Below are 17,304 nucleotides of genomic sequence, written 5' to 3' on the forward strand. Positions count from 1 at the left end.
TCGTCCACAAAATTGTTGAAGAAGTTTTAAAAAGAAATTGACAATGGGTACCCGGTTGTCAATTACATAATACATGTCAATACATAAGGGCTAAATTTGTATGGAAAAATTGTTCGCGGAGTTCTCGGAAATACTTCCGGCGTGAGCCGGATAAGAGAGGACGATGGCTATCGGACGACTTCCGCGAAGGTCGATCGGATAAGATAAAGATAAATCGTCGAAGGACGCGTCCGAGATGATGTAAGCCTCGTTCCGCGCGTGGGGTCCGTAAGGTAATAAGGTCAGTAGGCAAGGTTAAAATCCGCGGTCTCGCCGATAAACGGACGCGTGGGAGATCCGTGCGCCATTCTCCCGTGACCCGGCATTGTCAAGGAGTCCCACCATCCTCCTTTTCCTGGCAGCCGCCGAGTTCCTTCGCCCCGTTCTCTTAGTCATCGAAAGGACGTCTCGTAACATCTTGATCCAACGCCGGGGATTGCTGCCTCCTTTCGGAAATCCGTGGACGGGAACAGCCATTTTCGAAATTGCTTCCCCAAGCCTAGCCTGTGTATCCTCCCGAGACAATGGAGGACGCCGTTCTGCTACCATTGAATCGTATTGTTGGCAGCCTCGCGTGGGAGTATTCCTCTTCCTGTTGATCCCACGACTCGGGATTTTCGAGATAAATCGTGTCCTTCGGAATTAAGCCTGTTACCGGGATGTGAGGTAGCTCAGATCGAGGATCACCGCCATTTCGTGATGTAAGGAAGTGAACAGAGATAATGACGGCTTCATACCTTGAATTTTTATACTCTATACCTGCCACCAATTTTCAGTGGTTAAAAGCGCCAGATAAAAGATCAATCTAGACCACAATCGCCCTCGAAAGTCCCCCTTAACCCCAGAAAAAAAATGAGTCTCACAAGTCTGGTTGTTTTTCTTGCAGGCAGACACAGAGCCGATCTACTGGTCCTGGGTGCGAGCGATCGCGGCGGAGCTGGTCAGGCAGACTCCTTTCCGAGCGCAGCGTTGCCTGAACTTCCTCGAGATTCTAACGATCTGCCCCAGAGGGCCAGTTCCGCTGCCAGACAGCCCGACGGACTCTAGAAGACGTTCCCGAAGCGAGTTGCGCTGCTGGCCAAGCGACTCTCCCACGGAGAAGGACACTCGAACGACGGCTACGATCCTGGAGGACTCTCGAAGACGAGCGAGAAGCGAGTTAAGAGGTTGGTCGAGCAGTAACTCAAGCGACGAAGACCTGCTAGGCGAGTTCCGCAGCATCCCCGCGATCATAACCAAGGAGCAACCGGTGACGAGGACGTGGGGTTGTAGCGAGAGCAGCGAAGGGAGCGACGACAGTCTACCTTGGAGCGGAGTTTGTCGGTCGAGTGTGGACTCGGTGGATTCGACAGTGTCTCTGCCAGAGCCAGAGACCAGAGAACAAAGGATCCAGCGCTACAAAGAAGCCAGAAGACGAGAGAACGAGGCTAGAAGCAGGAGAGTCCTCGAGGAGGACGCCAGAAGAAGAAAAGCCAGAGCATTAGAAGAGAACAACAACGACATCCTGAAGACGTACGGGTCGAGCAGGTCCAGAAGCAGGATTTATTCGGGGAACGACAACGATGATCTTCGTCTGATGTCGCTGAAGAAGGACGAAACCCTGAATGACTCTTCGAGATTAACTAACTCGAGGAACGAGAAGAACATTACCAGGCTGCCTCCGGTGAAACCGAACGAGTCCACGGTGAGATTCGAGGATGATCAACGGAACGAGGACGACAAGAGGAACAACAACAGCCCGAAGAGTGGCTCGAGTCCAGGCATCCTCCGAACGGACATCAGCGAGAGGAGGAGCAGAGCCCGGGAGAGAAGAGTCATCAGAGAAAAAGGACAACTGCTGACCCAGGTGACGAGTCCCACAGTGGAGACTCTTCAAGAACGAAAGGAACGCCTGGCGCAGTTGTCCTCTAGGATACCAGTGCCTCGACAGGCTACCCAGACCTCCAAGCTACCGGAAGTAGCTAGCTCAACAGGTCTTCCTAGGTCGTCGACTTCTTTGTCCGTTCTGACCGAACCTCCCTGCGAAGAGGACGTCGCCAGGCTCCTGGAAAGGTGCCAGAGGGTGGATCACTATGTCCCGGTCAGGGAGAAACTCACGCTGTTCGAATCCCTGTCGAGATTAGGCGGCAGACTGGCTAGAAGCACCGAAGATCTAGGTAGAACCTCCGCTAAACCCAGTCCCAGGGGAAAACAGCGAGCCAGGTCGCTTCATGATCTCAATAGGGGAGCCAGAGCAGTTCCTGTTAGGGAGATGTGCAGGTTTTTCGAGGGCGACGTGGAACACGACTCCAGTGTCAAGGCCAATCTTGCCAAAACCAGGTTCAGCGATCCCGTGACGCCTACCAGGACCACGTGGAAAGAGATCACGAAGGAGGCTGCGCCCTGTGTCAGATCCTCTGCGAGGAAAAAACATTACTTCAAGTAGCGATCGTGTTAGGTGAATCTTGGTGAATCCTTCTTACAGCTTCGTGGTCGATTGTGCAAATTAACGAGCTTCTGTTCGGTGGGGAGCGAGGGATTCGGTTTCAACGTTTTGTAAACGGATTGTTGGATCGTTGGAGATGTTGAACGTTGAAGTTGTACTAATATTTTGTAAAATGTTGAAACTGACTGAAAGCAGTTTGATCACGGAGAATCGTCACATTCGCGTCGGGAGAAAGTCGCTGCCCGGAGCAGCTTTTTTCCTTGGCGCACAGGAGTCGATTCGTTCTCGATTCTCGCTCTGACCGAAGTTCCAATCGACCATTGAACGATAATCGCAACCGAACCCTTGCTTTGTGATTTTCTAAATGTTAGCAGCAATCGAAGGCCTTCGTACGAAGACTGGACAAGTCTGAATTCCGAAAGAACTGTCTCGCACCAAATAGTCCGCAATAAGAATATGTGAAGCTTCGATAAGTACTAGTGGAAAATACACTTGTTAGTTTTTTGCACCGAGGTGGAAAATTTTTCAATCGCTTCACCTAAATTTTTCAATCATACCAGTATGTAGAAGTATGTCTCATCGTTGCAAAGACAAGGGATTCAAAAATTCTCATTAATTCTGGATAACTAAGCTATGTTCGTTGATATCCAACATCAAAAATGTATCATCTTGCGAAGAAACAGTCTTGATGGAACTAGAAAGGTTTTATCTGGTTTCTAATTTATTGATTAAATCGTTCAGCGGAAAAGTATGATTTTCACGGAAACTTAGTTGTCTAGGGTTAATTGTTCCAGTTCGATGTCTTCTAATGAGATCCCTGTTATTTATTTCGATTTCGCAGATCCCCGCGGATCAAAGCGAACGTGATCCGACAGCACGTGGAAAGAATGCGCGCGTGTCGGATCGAAAACTGAACCAAGGGAGAGAGAGAGAGAGAGGCAATCGGAGAAACCGGTAATCTCCATTCACCGAGCGATCGCCGCGATCTTGAACACCTGTCGAACGCAACTCGGAGATTGTCGAACATCTTAACCCCTTTACTTTCGGCGACTCGATCTCTCGATTGTTTCTCGATTGCGCGATTCTTTCGGGTTCCGTTCTCCTCGGTGTAATCGATCATATCCAAGGGAAGGTATAAATTACAGGGTGCGAGGATGAGCGAAAAAATTCAGTATTAACGTATAGACATTTTTGCGCAGCAAGAAATTATCGCTCGACTGTAAACATTTGATATAAATTCAATTTTTCATTCGAGATCTCTTCAGGTCGACAGGTGGGGCCACTGAAATTTTATTTGCGCCGAGTAGACGGCGGATCTTTATACAAAAGAAATTTTTCGACAAACATTTTGTGCGCTTCACAAACGTTCACAGTCTAATGAGATAATTTCTGCGTACCTCAAAATTCTGAAAAATGAATGGTCACGTTATCAAAAGAGAATATAATTGAGCAATTGATCGAATCACGAAGGAACGATCAAATTTTCTCGTACCTGAAAAATTCGTGCGAAGCTGTCCGAGGGCAACGACAGTAGATGATTAATTGAAACGAGTTTCGCCGGGGGAATATCTGTCGCTCGAATTTCGAGCATCCGTTTCGAGGACCGACTAACGTCAGCTTCCGGTCGCTTCGAATCGGGACGATCACTTCCGTTCCCGTTTCTCCTGCACTCTCTCTCTCTCTCTCTTTCTCTCCCCTTTTCCCCGGGCGTTTAATCAATAAATATGTATATCGCGCTCAGCCGCGTCTCGTAAATCCTCGGCAATTTTCACGGACGAATTATCGCGGCGAAGCTGAACAGAAGGACGAAGGATCCTAAATAACAAAACGACGATGCAACAATCCCGTTTCGTTTTCCATGGAAATTGCGTTAGTTGTCGTTGTCGCGATCGGCGATACGCGTTAAAAAAAAAAAAGAATATGAATCACGTTGTTCAACCAAGTGCCAAAAAGAAGAAAAATGTTACGTTTCTCGCGTTCGAAACGAGACGAGCTTGTGTAAAAATGAAAAACGGAAGTGTAATGAATACATACGATATTTGTACATACATATTGTTTGTTCTAGAATATAGTTCGACGAAGGATAACGAATCGTTCGTTGCGGAGGAAACCGGAGATTCATTATTTATTGTACACGCGTAGAAACACAAAATACGATTGTACTGTGTCTCGGGATGAATTCTCCGAGAATCGATCGATTTCCGACGATTTCTTTTAATTTGTAAAAAATAAATTCTGTTGGCAAGAGGTTTCGGTTCTCGTCGATCGAAGATGTACACCTCCCTGTTTCCTAATTTCCTCGGTTCTCGTATTATAGTATGCGTAGAAGTTGCGTGTACGTGCGACAGTGTGCAGATCGGTGTGCTTTCTGTATAAAATTGTAACGAAGCGGAAAGAAGTAGTTGATAATCGTCGAGAACACGAAATTATTTAAACGTTGACGGATCGATCGAGCCTTGTTCAAAATTTCTAGCTTGTCAGCTAGACAATTTCCCGGAGGTAAAAGGAACACTCGGAAATTCGATAACAGTTGATCTCTGCTTGAGAAATATTAGCGGCGGTGTATAAAAAGAGTTTAGCGCTTGAAGTATAAGAATTATGCAGCGGATGTTCGCGCGAGATTGATGTCTGTCTGTGCGAAATAATAAAGGAAATGTTGGACTAAAAAATTGTTTGCGATTCCCCTGACTCTTGATTTTCTCTTGAATTGCTCGAGCAAACGAATTGCAGAGATATTCGCAGACCGGTGCCAATAGACAATAGATCGAGAAGATGGACAGCGAGCCGACAATGTCCGAAGATCCCCGAGGCAAGGTTCGATCGAGCCGACGACGGGGTGAGTCGAGGAGCAACCCCTTGCGCCTCGGACACACCTTATCTCCGTTTTAATGCCGCGTCAGGAGGAAGAGACACGACAATGCAACGGGGAAGGATCCATGTAGATCTCTCTCGTCTGTAAAAATCGTGCAATTCCGAGTGGTCGGACAGGGCGAGGGGACGTGAGAAGTCATCCGAGGGGCAAGGGGATTGTGGAGCCGGCGAAAAAATGGAAAAACTCGAGGTAGACTGTTGTTGTTCTGCGGAAATCCTGTAGAACCGGTCGCCGAAACCCTGTAGATCGCCGAAGAGGCTCCTTCTAGTCCCTCGTCAAGAAGAAGATCCGAAAAAAGAACTCCCCACCCTTCGATTTCGCGAACCAACCCTGTTTTGCAACAATCTTTTGCGATACCGCTGGTAGAACGATGCTGTATAGATCCGCAACACGTATTTAAGCGTTTGTTCTAATAAAAGGGACGAATAAAATGGCCGTTACTGTAAAAGTGATTGTCGTTAGAAAGTCGAGCGCCCATGCAGGCCTTGGCAATTCTCACCGCCTTCTTTTACACCGCTCCCCACCCCGTAAACCATTCAGGATGGTTTGCCAGAGCTCCACTTTGTTTAACCGTTTATCCAGCGAGTTGATCGATCGAGTCACGTGGCTTTAGAAGGGAGGAGTTTCGGGATCTTCCAGATTTTCTATGTGGATAGTTCTTCGGACACTTAAACGGCACTTGCAATCTGTTGGATAACTATTGGACTGTTCAAATCTGTTTATGGTTTGTTAGAGTATCAATATATTCGATATAGATTTTTGAAGATCGACGATTGCGAAGTAGAATAGCCAGATGGTGAAAGACGTTTTTCGATGATCGGAAGTTTTCCAGCTGTGTGTTCTTTTCCGAGTTAACTCGTTCAGCGATCGAAAGGAGATTCGCTGAGCTGAGGCGATAAATCGTCGAAATGGAAAACGCGTGACTTGGCGTTTAGTTCAGGTTTACGATCATGTGCGCGCAACGTTCCGGGAGCTCGTTCGTTTAAGGTCGACGAAAAGGGGCTCGAGTAAACGAGCAAACTCGGTCCACTTTCACGAGAGCCGCGGACTCGCTCGCGAAACCGGGAATACTCCCGATACAATAATTTCACGGTGCTGCGTCGTTGCGCAAAAGCCTCTCCTTTTCTAAAGTTCATCGCGCGGCGATCCGAGCACCCGCGATCTTACGAAAAGCCGCGCTAATTAGACAGGGAGCCGCGTGCCGACGATCATTGTGCATCGGAGGGTGAGAAAAATGGAGGGGGACCAACATGGGAATCGTGCGTAGGCGTACATGCCTCGCGTAACATTGTTCTGTCGTATAAATAAATTCGCAGGGACTGTTCGTTAAACGAAGTAACCGGAAGTCGTCAGGATCGTCGAAAGAAACTGTGCAACGTAACCAGAAAATTGTTTCAAAGTCGTCGTTACGGTGGAAACGAATGTCAACCGAACAAATCAGACTGGCGAGTCTTGAATGGACATTCTAACCGGAAATAGTTAGGATCCTTTAAGGAAATTGCGGACGAAGGAAAGATGCAATTTTCATACAAATGACTATGTCTTCATTGTAACGAGATATTGTCTTCAATTCATCGAAACGATTGAAAAAGGATGTTTTTCTTGATACCTTCTTCCTCGACCTTTATTGAATACGAATATTGTCCCAGTCAATGTTTGAATGCCTTCATAGTTTCGTATTTCAACTGCATAGATTTCTGTGCAGTGCAGTAACCACTAGCCTCGATAAATAACATAATTCCCGGCTTTCACCCACAGCACTCGACGAAATAAATTCTCCCATCGTTCCTCTTGCTAAATTATTTATAAGAATGAAAACTCCTGTGAAAATTGCACAGTCTACGAATCCGTGTCGAATCTAACACGAACTGTAGAAGATCGTTCCGCGTTACAATCGGCCAAGACAGAGACAAATCTCCGTATCGAGCCACGCTGTTGCCGATTTGCATTTCCCCGGTCAGATTGCAGTCGGAACGTTCGATGCATATTTACACGCGTGCTCGGGACACACCTGCAGCTAGATTGCAATTTGTATCCCCGACGGTGGTGTCGTGCTCGCTTTGTTCACTTTGTTGTCGCGCGGCCGTATCAATTCTCTTCGTGCTTCTCTTCTTTTCCTGGCGTTACATCAGTGTCCTGTGCACCTTGCATCCAGGTGACTCTCGCAGGTATCCAGAGCTATTCGATCGAAAACACACGAGCCAGGGTCGTTGACCGTTTACCAGGTTTCGTGTCGACGAGCAAGATTTTTTCACCGGACGCCGACGGACCGTGGTAGTTTCGTCGTCGGTGATAAAAAGCGAAACATGCAGCCGACGCGTGCAACGTCGGTGCAACGTCGTCGTTCCACGGTTTTATTAGGCTCTCGCGTTACGTCGATCGTGTCCTGCAGGCGCGGTTCCACGTCGGGTGCGCAAGAAACGCGGGTAATCGAGTGACCGGCCTTGATGGTCGCGGGTACTCGCCGAACAGGTACGCGCTTCGACAAACACTGCGTTTAGCTCTGAAAATGCATCGTTGCACTACGCTGGAAATTCCGAAACTGCACGCTCACCACTCGTTCAAGGGTGAAAATGAATTCTTCAGGTCAGCGCGCCTCAAAATTGGTCTGACGGATGCAAGAAATTTGAAACTGCAATTAAACACCTCGAGACTTTGCAATCTAGATTTTATTCAATGCTGTAGATTGCTTATAGTGTCCCCAAGTCTGACAAATTGCTTCGACTCCCTTTTCCGAAGCTGGACGAATTGTTCGAAGTCGTGTAAATTGTTTCGGCATTGTCAAAGCACGACGTCATGTGCGACGAAAGCTGCGTTTCCAGGTGGTCGTCAGCCAATCATCGAAGTCGCAGGACAGCTTTACAGCTTGATAAAGATGTCCAGCTGAAAGTAAAACGCCGCCGGGATCTCGTTTTTAATGACGGCACCGACAAGTTTCTCGAGAGGTTCGATAATAGCGTGCCTCTCATCAGTAAATCAGCTTGCCGTAATACCATTAGCAATTGTATTAATTATGATCGAAGGCGTGAGCGAAGGCGATTGTTGACTTTGCAAGCGTGGATGGTAATGGAAACGGAAAGTTCGCCGGCCCGTGGAAAATGCACCTGGGCACAGTGCTCCAGAGTGTATCGATCCGGTGCATAGGACGCCGATGCACTCCATGAAATGCGATACGACTGCAGGGACACGAGATTCCGACGCATAGAAAATTTACATGCTAATTATAATCGATTAATTCGTCCGAGAATCACCCGACGCAGGGAAATATTCACATTTAGAGAATGTATTCAGTATAGAAGTGAGATAATGCGCAATTTCGAACGAGGATACTAATTAGGATGCTTTCGCGCCATCTGACGGTTGCACTCTCTGCAAACGACGGTAAGCCGACAGGGTGTCGCCACCGACGAGATCGCGTGCTCGTTGGTAGTGGAATTGTGGGTAAACTTCCGAAAATTTTGCACTACATTAATAAAATTTTGCATTAAAAATACGGTTGGGTCTGGATCAGATTTAGATATGATCATATTTAATTTTCAGTAAACGTACTCTTGGCGAGGTAAAAAATAACACTGAAATGAGAAGAAACATAGGAAACATGTGTTTTAACATGTTGAATCCGGTTCGACTGATTTCCGGAATTAGCCGGAACTTCTAGCAATGTGCATTTTCAGATGATAAATGCAGAAAATCCGCAGTCCGAAGAACAGACCATCAGCGCAACCTGCCGCTAAACGTCCAAGCAGCTCCACCTTTGCGCTTCTCCCAGACCTCTTGACCTTTAAAACTCCGCATAAATAAACCCGATAATCACCAACCGACGGAAAACCTCAACCAAAAAGGAAAAAAAAACTCCAAATACCACAAAACTCCGGCCGCCGAAACCCTTCAAGAGAATCCACCAAACATTTCAACTGTGACAAACAATACGCAGATCGTCAACCAGTCCGCGTTCATTTTGCAACCCGTGACGTTTTAACCAAAAGCGACTGTGCAATGATGCAACGAGCTGCAGTCGGCGTGCATCCTGTCTGGTAACGGTTTCGATCAACGATCAAGAATCTACGAGGAGGCTTTGTACCGGGATACGACGAGAGAAGTAAATATTTGTGAGAAGAGCGGGAAATGCTTTCGATTCAAAACTGGAGGAACGGATATATCAGCGGAAAAAGAGCAAACGCCGAGGACCCCGGGCGCACGATAATAGAACCGTTCCTCTATTCGTTCGCTCGCTATTTACAAGACAATAATAATCGGTAAAGTAAGAGAGGGGGGTTTTGGGAGGGGTGCGGCGGGGAGGAATCCGTGAAAGAGAGAAAGGGTACGAGTGTATCCCATAAAAGAGAGAGAGTGAGAGAGAGAGAGAGAGAGAGAAATCGCGAATCCATTCTCGCGCAACAGTACCGCCTGTGAGGTTAAGTTCTGGCGACTGGTGTTTCAGTACGGGACGAGACATCTCTCGGTGTGGTTCTCGCAACTAGTTCCTCGGCGACCGACTCGACCAAAGCCCGAGTGGTGTTTTCGTTCGTAAACGTTCTCACCTGTAAGCTCGCCGGAGTCACCGCCGGACAGATAAACCAGACTTAGAACGACGGGGAACCAGAGGAGCACCGAGATCAAGATGAATGAGAGGGATCTACAGCTGGCCAAGGCGATCGTGGACCTCCAGCTCGAGGACACCGCGTCGAAGAAGACCGCCGTCTCCAGGATGCAGGACAAGCAGCAGACCTTCAGGTGAGAGGAACAGAAAGATTCGAAGGACAAGGTTTTTGTAAGATTCAGATTGAAATTCGAGGCGGTAACAAGGGACAGCGCTTACCCGCCTACGTAGTACGTACATCTACGCGCCAGGATTATACTGAACGGTATAGTGGTTGTTAATCGGGGGATTCAATCCGTTCGCGATGGGAGCTTGATTGATTCGAGATTGACAGCTGCTAATGCGAATCTGAACAGCGACGGAAGTAATCGGTTCATTTCGCGATAGGGATGTCGGTACGCTGAGGATCTTTATGTTCAATAAAAATGTTCTGCATCTATTCCAAATGTTTCTTCGATTCTTAATCATTTTTCTTCTGAATGTGTTAGAACTTGTTTCATTTTTCATGTTCGTTTTTGGAGTTGATATATGATACCTGAACTGTGTCCGACTTTAAGAGAATTATTGATCGTTTGAACTCGATACTGTCCGATAGATAAATAAAGATGGCTAATGAGAACCGAGACAGCATAAGAGCATTTCTATTTTGCACAAGTTCCACACGTGCCGAGTTAATCAACAATCACAGAGCCACAACAACAACACTCGCGACACGAACAGTCACATCGAGACGCCCCCATAGCGATCATTCGATCGATCGATCGAGCTCCACAACTCCCAGGGATCAGTTTCGAATTTCATGGCGATCATGCGCGTCACCTGTGAATCTCGGCAGACGTTTACCGAGAGAAGTAGCCGGTGTGGTCGTGCTCGATCATCGTCTACTACGAAGAATAAATAGTGACCGTTGACTAGAAATAACATTGGCAACGGATTCGAGCTTGGTTCGTTGTCGTGGCTGACAATAACGTCCGTCGTTATAAATAAATGAACGCTCATTGATCGCGCTGGACACACACAGCCACCTGCCAGAGTGGAAAACGCTATCAGCGAAATTCCCTCGGTGCCAGTCCGTGGAAAAGTCAAGGCCACAGTGGCGACAAGCTCAAGTATCGATTTGCCACGCGATAGGTCACAGACAGCTCGGTAGACTCTTCTCAAGTGCGATGGTGGTGTAATGGTCAGCATAGTTGCCTTCCAAGCAGTTGATCCGGGTTCGATTCCCGGCCATCGCACGTTTATTTTTTTTCCTTTCCTTTTCGCTATTTTTCTCTCTTATTTCCCTAGATCGCTTAAACACTTGCATTTTTATTTTTCAGTTTGTTTTTGACCTGTTCACTGGACGATTTAGAGCAGTTTTGACCGCAACGCAAGAGTACTCGCTATTTTTATTTATTTTATTTCTTTCCTGATTGTTCTATTCTCTATAAATTTTTGCAATTTTTTTGTCTTGACCCGTTGATCAGGCGATTCATGGCAATTTTTGATGATGGCGTGATTGGCTGCCACGTGAACAAAACTAGTTTTAGTTAGTACATATTCATTCTTTCAAATGTGTGCAAATTTATGAGACCGATGTAATAAAAAATGTATATTTTATCGGAGCGATTACAATAACATCGTGATTACTACGATGGAACAGTCTTGCGAATCGAAAATTGACATTTCTGAATAGACTTCTCAATCGCAACTCGAATTTCATTGGCAGACCAATTGTCGCGTGACATTTAGCTTCCGAAGCGATGTAAAAATAATAGATTAATAGATTAATAGATTTATTTTAATGATTAATAGACTTCCGGTAGACTAATTTTACAATTTTCCATTCCATTCTTGGAAGCCATAACTTGCAACTACGAATTAAAAATAATACCGCGTTTTTAACAAGGATTTCCATTTTCTTAAACCGTTTCATAATTAGCGTGCACACGCACAGAGTGAAACGCGATCTATAAATACGCGGATGTTCATCTTCGAATAATTAGACGAAGCCGTAATATCTGTATGCTAAATTCTCAAACAGGATTCAATTTATTAAAACCGGAAATATATTTCTCTGTGATTCGTGTGTGTCGAATAATTTTTTAGTAAATGGACAAGCCGCGGCCAGAAACTAAATCAAATAGTACCCACCGGTCAGCGAGTTAATTATGCCCGTTTCATTAGCGATAATCAGTCGACTGCCATTGCTTGCGACGAAGCGATAGTTAATCTGGTCAGGTGATTGATTAACCTTGTTCCTTTTATTGAAACGCGGTGTTCTCAGACGCGCTGCGTTAGATCGAATCCCTTCACTGGATGATTTGGGCGATCTAGGCCAAGGCTGCGAGTGGACCTTGCTGTTCTTGTTCATGACAATGCTCTCCCTTGTGGAATAGTGTATGTAGAGCAATCTACATACGAGAATCTGTTTCTTTCGTTTAGTAAAACGACTTGGCAGCCCTTGGACCGGCTAGGTCAATTTTCACCCATTCCATTTAAACCCTGACGATCTTGAAACTCTCCATCTGTATTAGGGATGGCGTGAACTGCGAACTCAACTTTTTATTTTTATCGTTGAATGAAGTAAATTCACGTTATATGTATACAGAAAAGGTAACTTAATTCTAAATTATAAAAAGAATTATCACTATAATCTTTATAGACGTTAAGAATGTAAAAAGTCGTCCAGTCAACCGGTTAAAACTCCTGAAAAGCAAGTTCCTTCTTAAAGAGACGCGATTAAAAAATTCGTTGGGGTCTAAACGGACCCAGACATCCAAAAGCAATTACTCTCGAAGGGTTGCTCCCACAAAACCCGTACACCGAGCTATTTTTACGCTGGTACTCTCACAATCGGAACAGACTTGCACAACATGCTAATCATCTTAAAAATACTGAAAGTTTCAAAGTGGATTCACCACGTTCTCGCAGATTTCAGATAATTCTGTATACGAGGTCTCAAAGCGGAAATAGCACTGGTATTCATAGACCGCTAAGCTTCGATAATGCTCCGCTTTGATGCGTCTTTCCTTTACTCGGTGTTTCCTCGAGGTTCCCAACAGCATTTCGAAATACACTTGTGCATCGAGTTATCGAATCGTGAGCGTACCAACGTAATATAATTTCGTGCGTACACCGGCGATGTTCTAGATCGCTGCAGGGCCTAGTTCTAATCTCCAACAAGAACAGGCTCGCGCGAAGGGTTTCAAACAATGAAGCCAAGGATACCTTGCTTGGCGATTGTCACTTCGAGGCCGATGGTTGCATATGCACTCTATCGTTGCGCTGATCGGCCATCCGTTAATGTCAAGGGAAAGTTTCCGATAATTCTTTGCCTTCGCGATCGCCAAAAATTCATTCAATACTCTAACATTCTTTAAAAAAAAAACTCGTTGCAGTGTGCATTGATATTCTATTTTCCTCAAAGTTCTTCTTAATAAATTGCATGAAAATGTTTCTGAATTAAAATTAGCGTCGGATGCTGCGATTTTTACTGTATGTACAACATGTTTTTTAAAAGAATTTAGACTCCGACTTAATAATAAATAGCATACGGATAGTTAAAAAATGATTACAGACGAGTATGTAGTATTGTACGTTGTGATTGTCCCATTTCGGATTCTGTTATACAATACTGACAAATGATCTTTTCTTTTTCTCTTGAAGCAACTCGCGGTCCGAGTTAACGGTGAATTGCATCAAGTCATCGGAGTCATACAGGTAAAGCAGTTTTCTACTCTAAAGCCTGTGTGCCCCTGTAACTAGCGCCACCAGCATGAGCGATAATGCGAGTCGTTTCGTTGCGTCGCAGACCCGTAAACAGTATAGTATCTCACAGGGACGGGGACACGATCGGGAATGAGGTGCGTCTATATCGGTAACGGTCGAATTTTTCGGCCGTGACGTTCGCACGCGTCTCGGCTCTTCCTTTTGCCTTATGCGAACGGACAAACGAAGGAAAAGAAACGTCGTCTGTGACCGTATGCATAACTGCACCTCGACCGGACGTGTTACCCGTTCCGCCCCCAATTTCCACTGCAGCACAATTTGCCACTGTCTTTTTACTGTTATGCACGCGTTTTTGTCCTTGTGTCGCATGATTACCGTTGCAGACCTTCTAGATAACGAGTCTCCTATTTCGCGATGCTGGTAATCCACTGTAGAACTTGTTTATTGCACCACTGTAGTCATTACGTCGCAGATCATTATGCGAAGTCAAAAGTTGCTGTTTCGAATGCATCAAATCCGCAGTCTAGTAATCACCGACGAAATCTTGATGCCGTTAACCCTTTGCACTCGAATGGCGCAAAGTGAAAATGATTATAGTATTATTCGAAACAGTTTTAACAGGTTCAATTTGACGTGCCCAATGTAGAAAAGATTACATCAAATAAGAATGATCTAGATTTAATGTCTTGATTTTGGAATTAAAATTGCTTCTAGTCCAAAGGGTTAATCGTAGAAGAACCCTTACATCATAGGAGTTGTCTAGTCAAAATCCTGATGCTCACTTAATGATCACTCACTATAGAGATCTCGATTGATTAGTGGCATTACAAACGAGTTCTGGGCCACTATAAAAATTGTAAAAACAGTTCTTACGCACCAGAAGCTTCGTAGATAAAAATCTCAAGTTTCGGACAACCCCATCGACCACAGCAACGTGGTACGCCAGCGCCGGCAGTGTCCCTCGCGATTGACATCGGTCACCTTTGTCCGTTTAGCATTCCAGGACGACGTTTTTCATAACCGTGCGGCGCGCACAGGTTGAAAAAGAAACTAGCTTTCGATCGGGTATGTTGTAAATTAACCTTGAGCCTTAGAAGGCACTTTCTCGCGCGTCGCGATGCAATTGAAACGTCGCACGACAACTAACAGCGCGTGGCGAACGGAAACTAGGCTCTCCAGAAGTCTATGGGACGCGGGAATCGGTCCTTCAGGAATCTATCGGTAGATTCAAGGTCTTGTCTGTTGATTTCCTCCGTGTACTCTGGCTGCCTCCGGTGCGTCGATAGTTTCGTCAGCCGGTGAAGTAAGACGTCTCACAAATATGCAAATTTCGTGTCGCGATTAACCCCGGATGACTTGGAATTCTTTGATACTTGTGAAATTACTTCGTCATTGTGACCGGAAAGTCGGCGGCCTCAACGTTTTCATAGAGTCCAGCAATTTGTTTGGAAGAATTTGTATTTGGCTCTTGCTCCCTATACGATTACATAGCATAGAAAAGTTTTATTTTGCTCGGTAAGAAATGTTTAATCTGAAATGCGGCCTCAACGTTTCCGTAGAGTCAAAGTAATTTGTTTAGTGGAACGAGAAAGATTAAAAGTATTTGACTCCTGCTCCCTGCAATTAGCATGGAAAATTTGTATTTTGTGTGGTAATTAAAATTGCGCTGACAGCTCGCAAGTTTAGAAACATAAATATCTTTCGGCAAAGGTAATTCGTAAAGTCTCCGGTAACGATCGCGCTATCGCAGGCAATTATCGCGTCCATATTCGTCCCAGGGAGATAGTAATGTCACCGTAGTTACCATTCGACTACGTCAGTCTTTGTTTTACAGTGGATCGAGGAAAACCATCATGATCTAGGCAGTAATTAGCCATTGTTAGAGGCCAATTCTATTTAAGGATATGGTCTGCTGTACGTCGACGCAGCCTGTCACGTGTCTCCACATTCATATCAGTTGACAACATGGACGCCAGCTTCGCCGGCAGTTCATTTCAATATCTGAAACACGAGCTGACGAATATTCGTTTGCTGATACCGCGCGACCATTAGATACTCGGGCCTGCTGTATCTCGTCTACAGTTGCTCCAGGTCATCATCTTCTTCGAGATTTTTGATCCCGTGAACGTGACCGTGCTCGCGACCCTCTCTCGTGGAACGATCGAGGCCACCGCGATATTTAAATCTCTCTGCCAAATCGACAGATCTTTTAGTTATAGCTCTTTGTGGGGATTATTATCGCAGAAACGCGTCGATAACGCTGGTCGACGTGAGGCTCGTCACGGAGGATGCTCAAACTGGTTATGTATTAGGCGTTCTCTGACCATGAAACCGAAAGTCGTTCATTTTAATTTCGAAGAAGCAGCACGGAGGCTTCGGGAATTGTTCCTCCTTGGGAATTACTTTTGGGACTTTTACCTAGGCCCGGGGCGAGTCGGCTGACGATGGGCCCGCAACACATCTGGCAACCAGACTCGACGGGTCCGACTATCTGACGTATACGTACATACCTGATAGTCGGCCTCGCAAAACTTTGAAAAAGAAAAACGTTTCCACGGGGCATGCTGTCCTGCGTCGAGGACGAAATAAATAGTGACACTGTCCCGTCAACACCGTTGGGTTTTGCATCGCGTTCCTTCTATTTTTGATAGTACTCCCTGACGCGGTACTTTAATAAACTAAGAGCGTATTGAAATAGAAAGTGGTTAGACCGTAGTGAAACATTATTTCACCCGCACCATATCTACTTAATTACGAACGCTTTTAGGAGTGCCTTCTGGTTTATCGCTGCTCATATTTTGTTACCGATAGGTACTTTCAGTATCATCGATCTTCGATAGTCTGATATGTATCTGGTAGAATCGAGCTCATGCGACAACAGATATGTACGTCGTCATACAGTGAGATAAAGTATCTCCGCTCTGTAGAGCTCGGTTTGCTTATAGTTGAACGGTAAATAGAGCTCTATAGCAACGATACTGCGCCGAACTCGTCGCAGATTATTTCTGAAAGTGCACTGGAGACGCTGTTTTCAAAATAGCGTGCTACGATTTAATCTACGTAACTCTGATCCAAATACTAAAATCACGCGATGTTACCAAACCAGACCCGTGTGTCTCTTCGCTAAACAACTATTGATTAAACATCTTTAATAATATATTCGTTAATTTATATAATGATCATTGCCTGTATAATGTATATACAGCTAGGTTATCTTGGAATAATTTGATTTTATTATGGCAGTACGCGTGAACAATAATTCGCGATTAAGAATGAAAGTACGCGTTGATCTCGATGGACTGCCGTGTCGGTGATCCATCGATCGATCGGGGATCGCGGTTCGTGTGCCGGGAACGTGCTCGTACAATCTTTTCTTGTCGTTTGACGCTGGGTTATCGCCGAGGTTCCCGCTTATCGTCCGAGAATTTTTGTTTTCCTTCCTTCCCCGGCAATGCACCGTTTGCCGACGGATTCGAGCCGCTTTCTCGTTGTTAGGCGATCTCCTCAGTAGAGCGCCGCTCGGTATAGTGATGCAACGCGGTAGCAGTATCCTCGGTAGGGCTGTGTTGCTCAAACTAAACGCTAGCCCTTGTCGAATCATCAGGTAAACGCACACCTTGCTGAAACCTCGATTCATGGATATGGAGACTGAGATTC

The 17,304-nt window shown here is 45.6% G+C and overlaps 2 protein-coding genes and 1 non-coding gene across 5 annotated transcripts in view; all 3 read left to right on the plus strand.

Annotated features, from left to right (window-relative positions):
• Nucleotides 1-4,712, plus strand: part of LOC143215324 (uncharacterized) — a 47,233-nt gene extending 42,521 nt beyond the window's left edge. Inside the window, exon 3 of the mRNA XM_076437377.1 lies at nt 926-4,712. Within this exon, the coding sequence (XP_076293492.1) occupies nt 926-2,464 (1,539 nt within the window). The 3' untranslated portion in view covers nt 2,465-4,712. The remainder of the gene's footprint in view (nt 1-925) is intronic.
• Nucleotides 4,713-9,179: 4,467 nt separating this feature from the next.
• The window catches only part of LOC143215325 (NAD kinase), a 32,529-nt gene continuing 24,404 nt past the window's right edge, over nt 9,180-17,304 (plus strand). Inside the window, exons 1-3 of one of the 3 annotated variants that reach the window (XM_076437383.1) lie at nt 9,181-9,435; nt 9,778-10,070; nt 13,585-13,638. In XM_076437383.1, the coding sequence (XP_076293498.1) occupies nt 9,958-10,070; nt 13,585-13,638 (167 nt within the window). In that variant the 5' untranslated portion in view covers nt 9,181-9,435; nt 9,778-9,957. Of the gene's footprint in view, nt 9,436-9,777; nt 10,071-13,584; nt 13,639-16,939; nt 17,252-17,304 lie in introns of those variants that run through there. The other 2 variants (XM_076437384.1, XM_076437386.1) reach the window with 2 other exon arrangements.
• Trnag-ucc (transfer RNA glycine (anticodon UCC)) lies at nt 11,100-11,171 on the plus strand. The gene has a single exon. It is a non-coding gene; the product is annotated as a tRNA-Gly (tRNA).

This window comes from Lasioglossum baleicum, chromosome 13 (assembly GCF_051020765.1).
Source record: "Lasioglossum baleicum chromosome 13, iyLasBale1, whole genome shotgun sequence".
Classification (NCBI taxonomy): Eukaryota; Metazoa; Arthropoda; class Insecta; order Hymenoptera; family Halictidae; genus Lasioglossum; species Lasioglossum baleicum.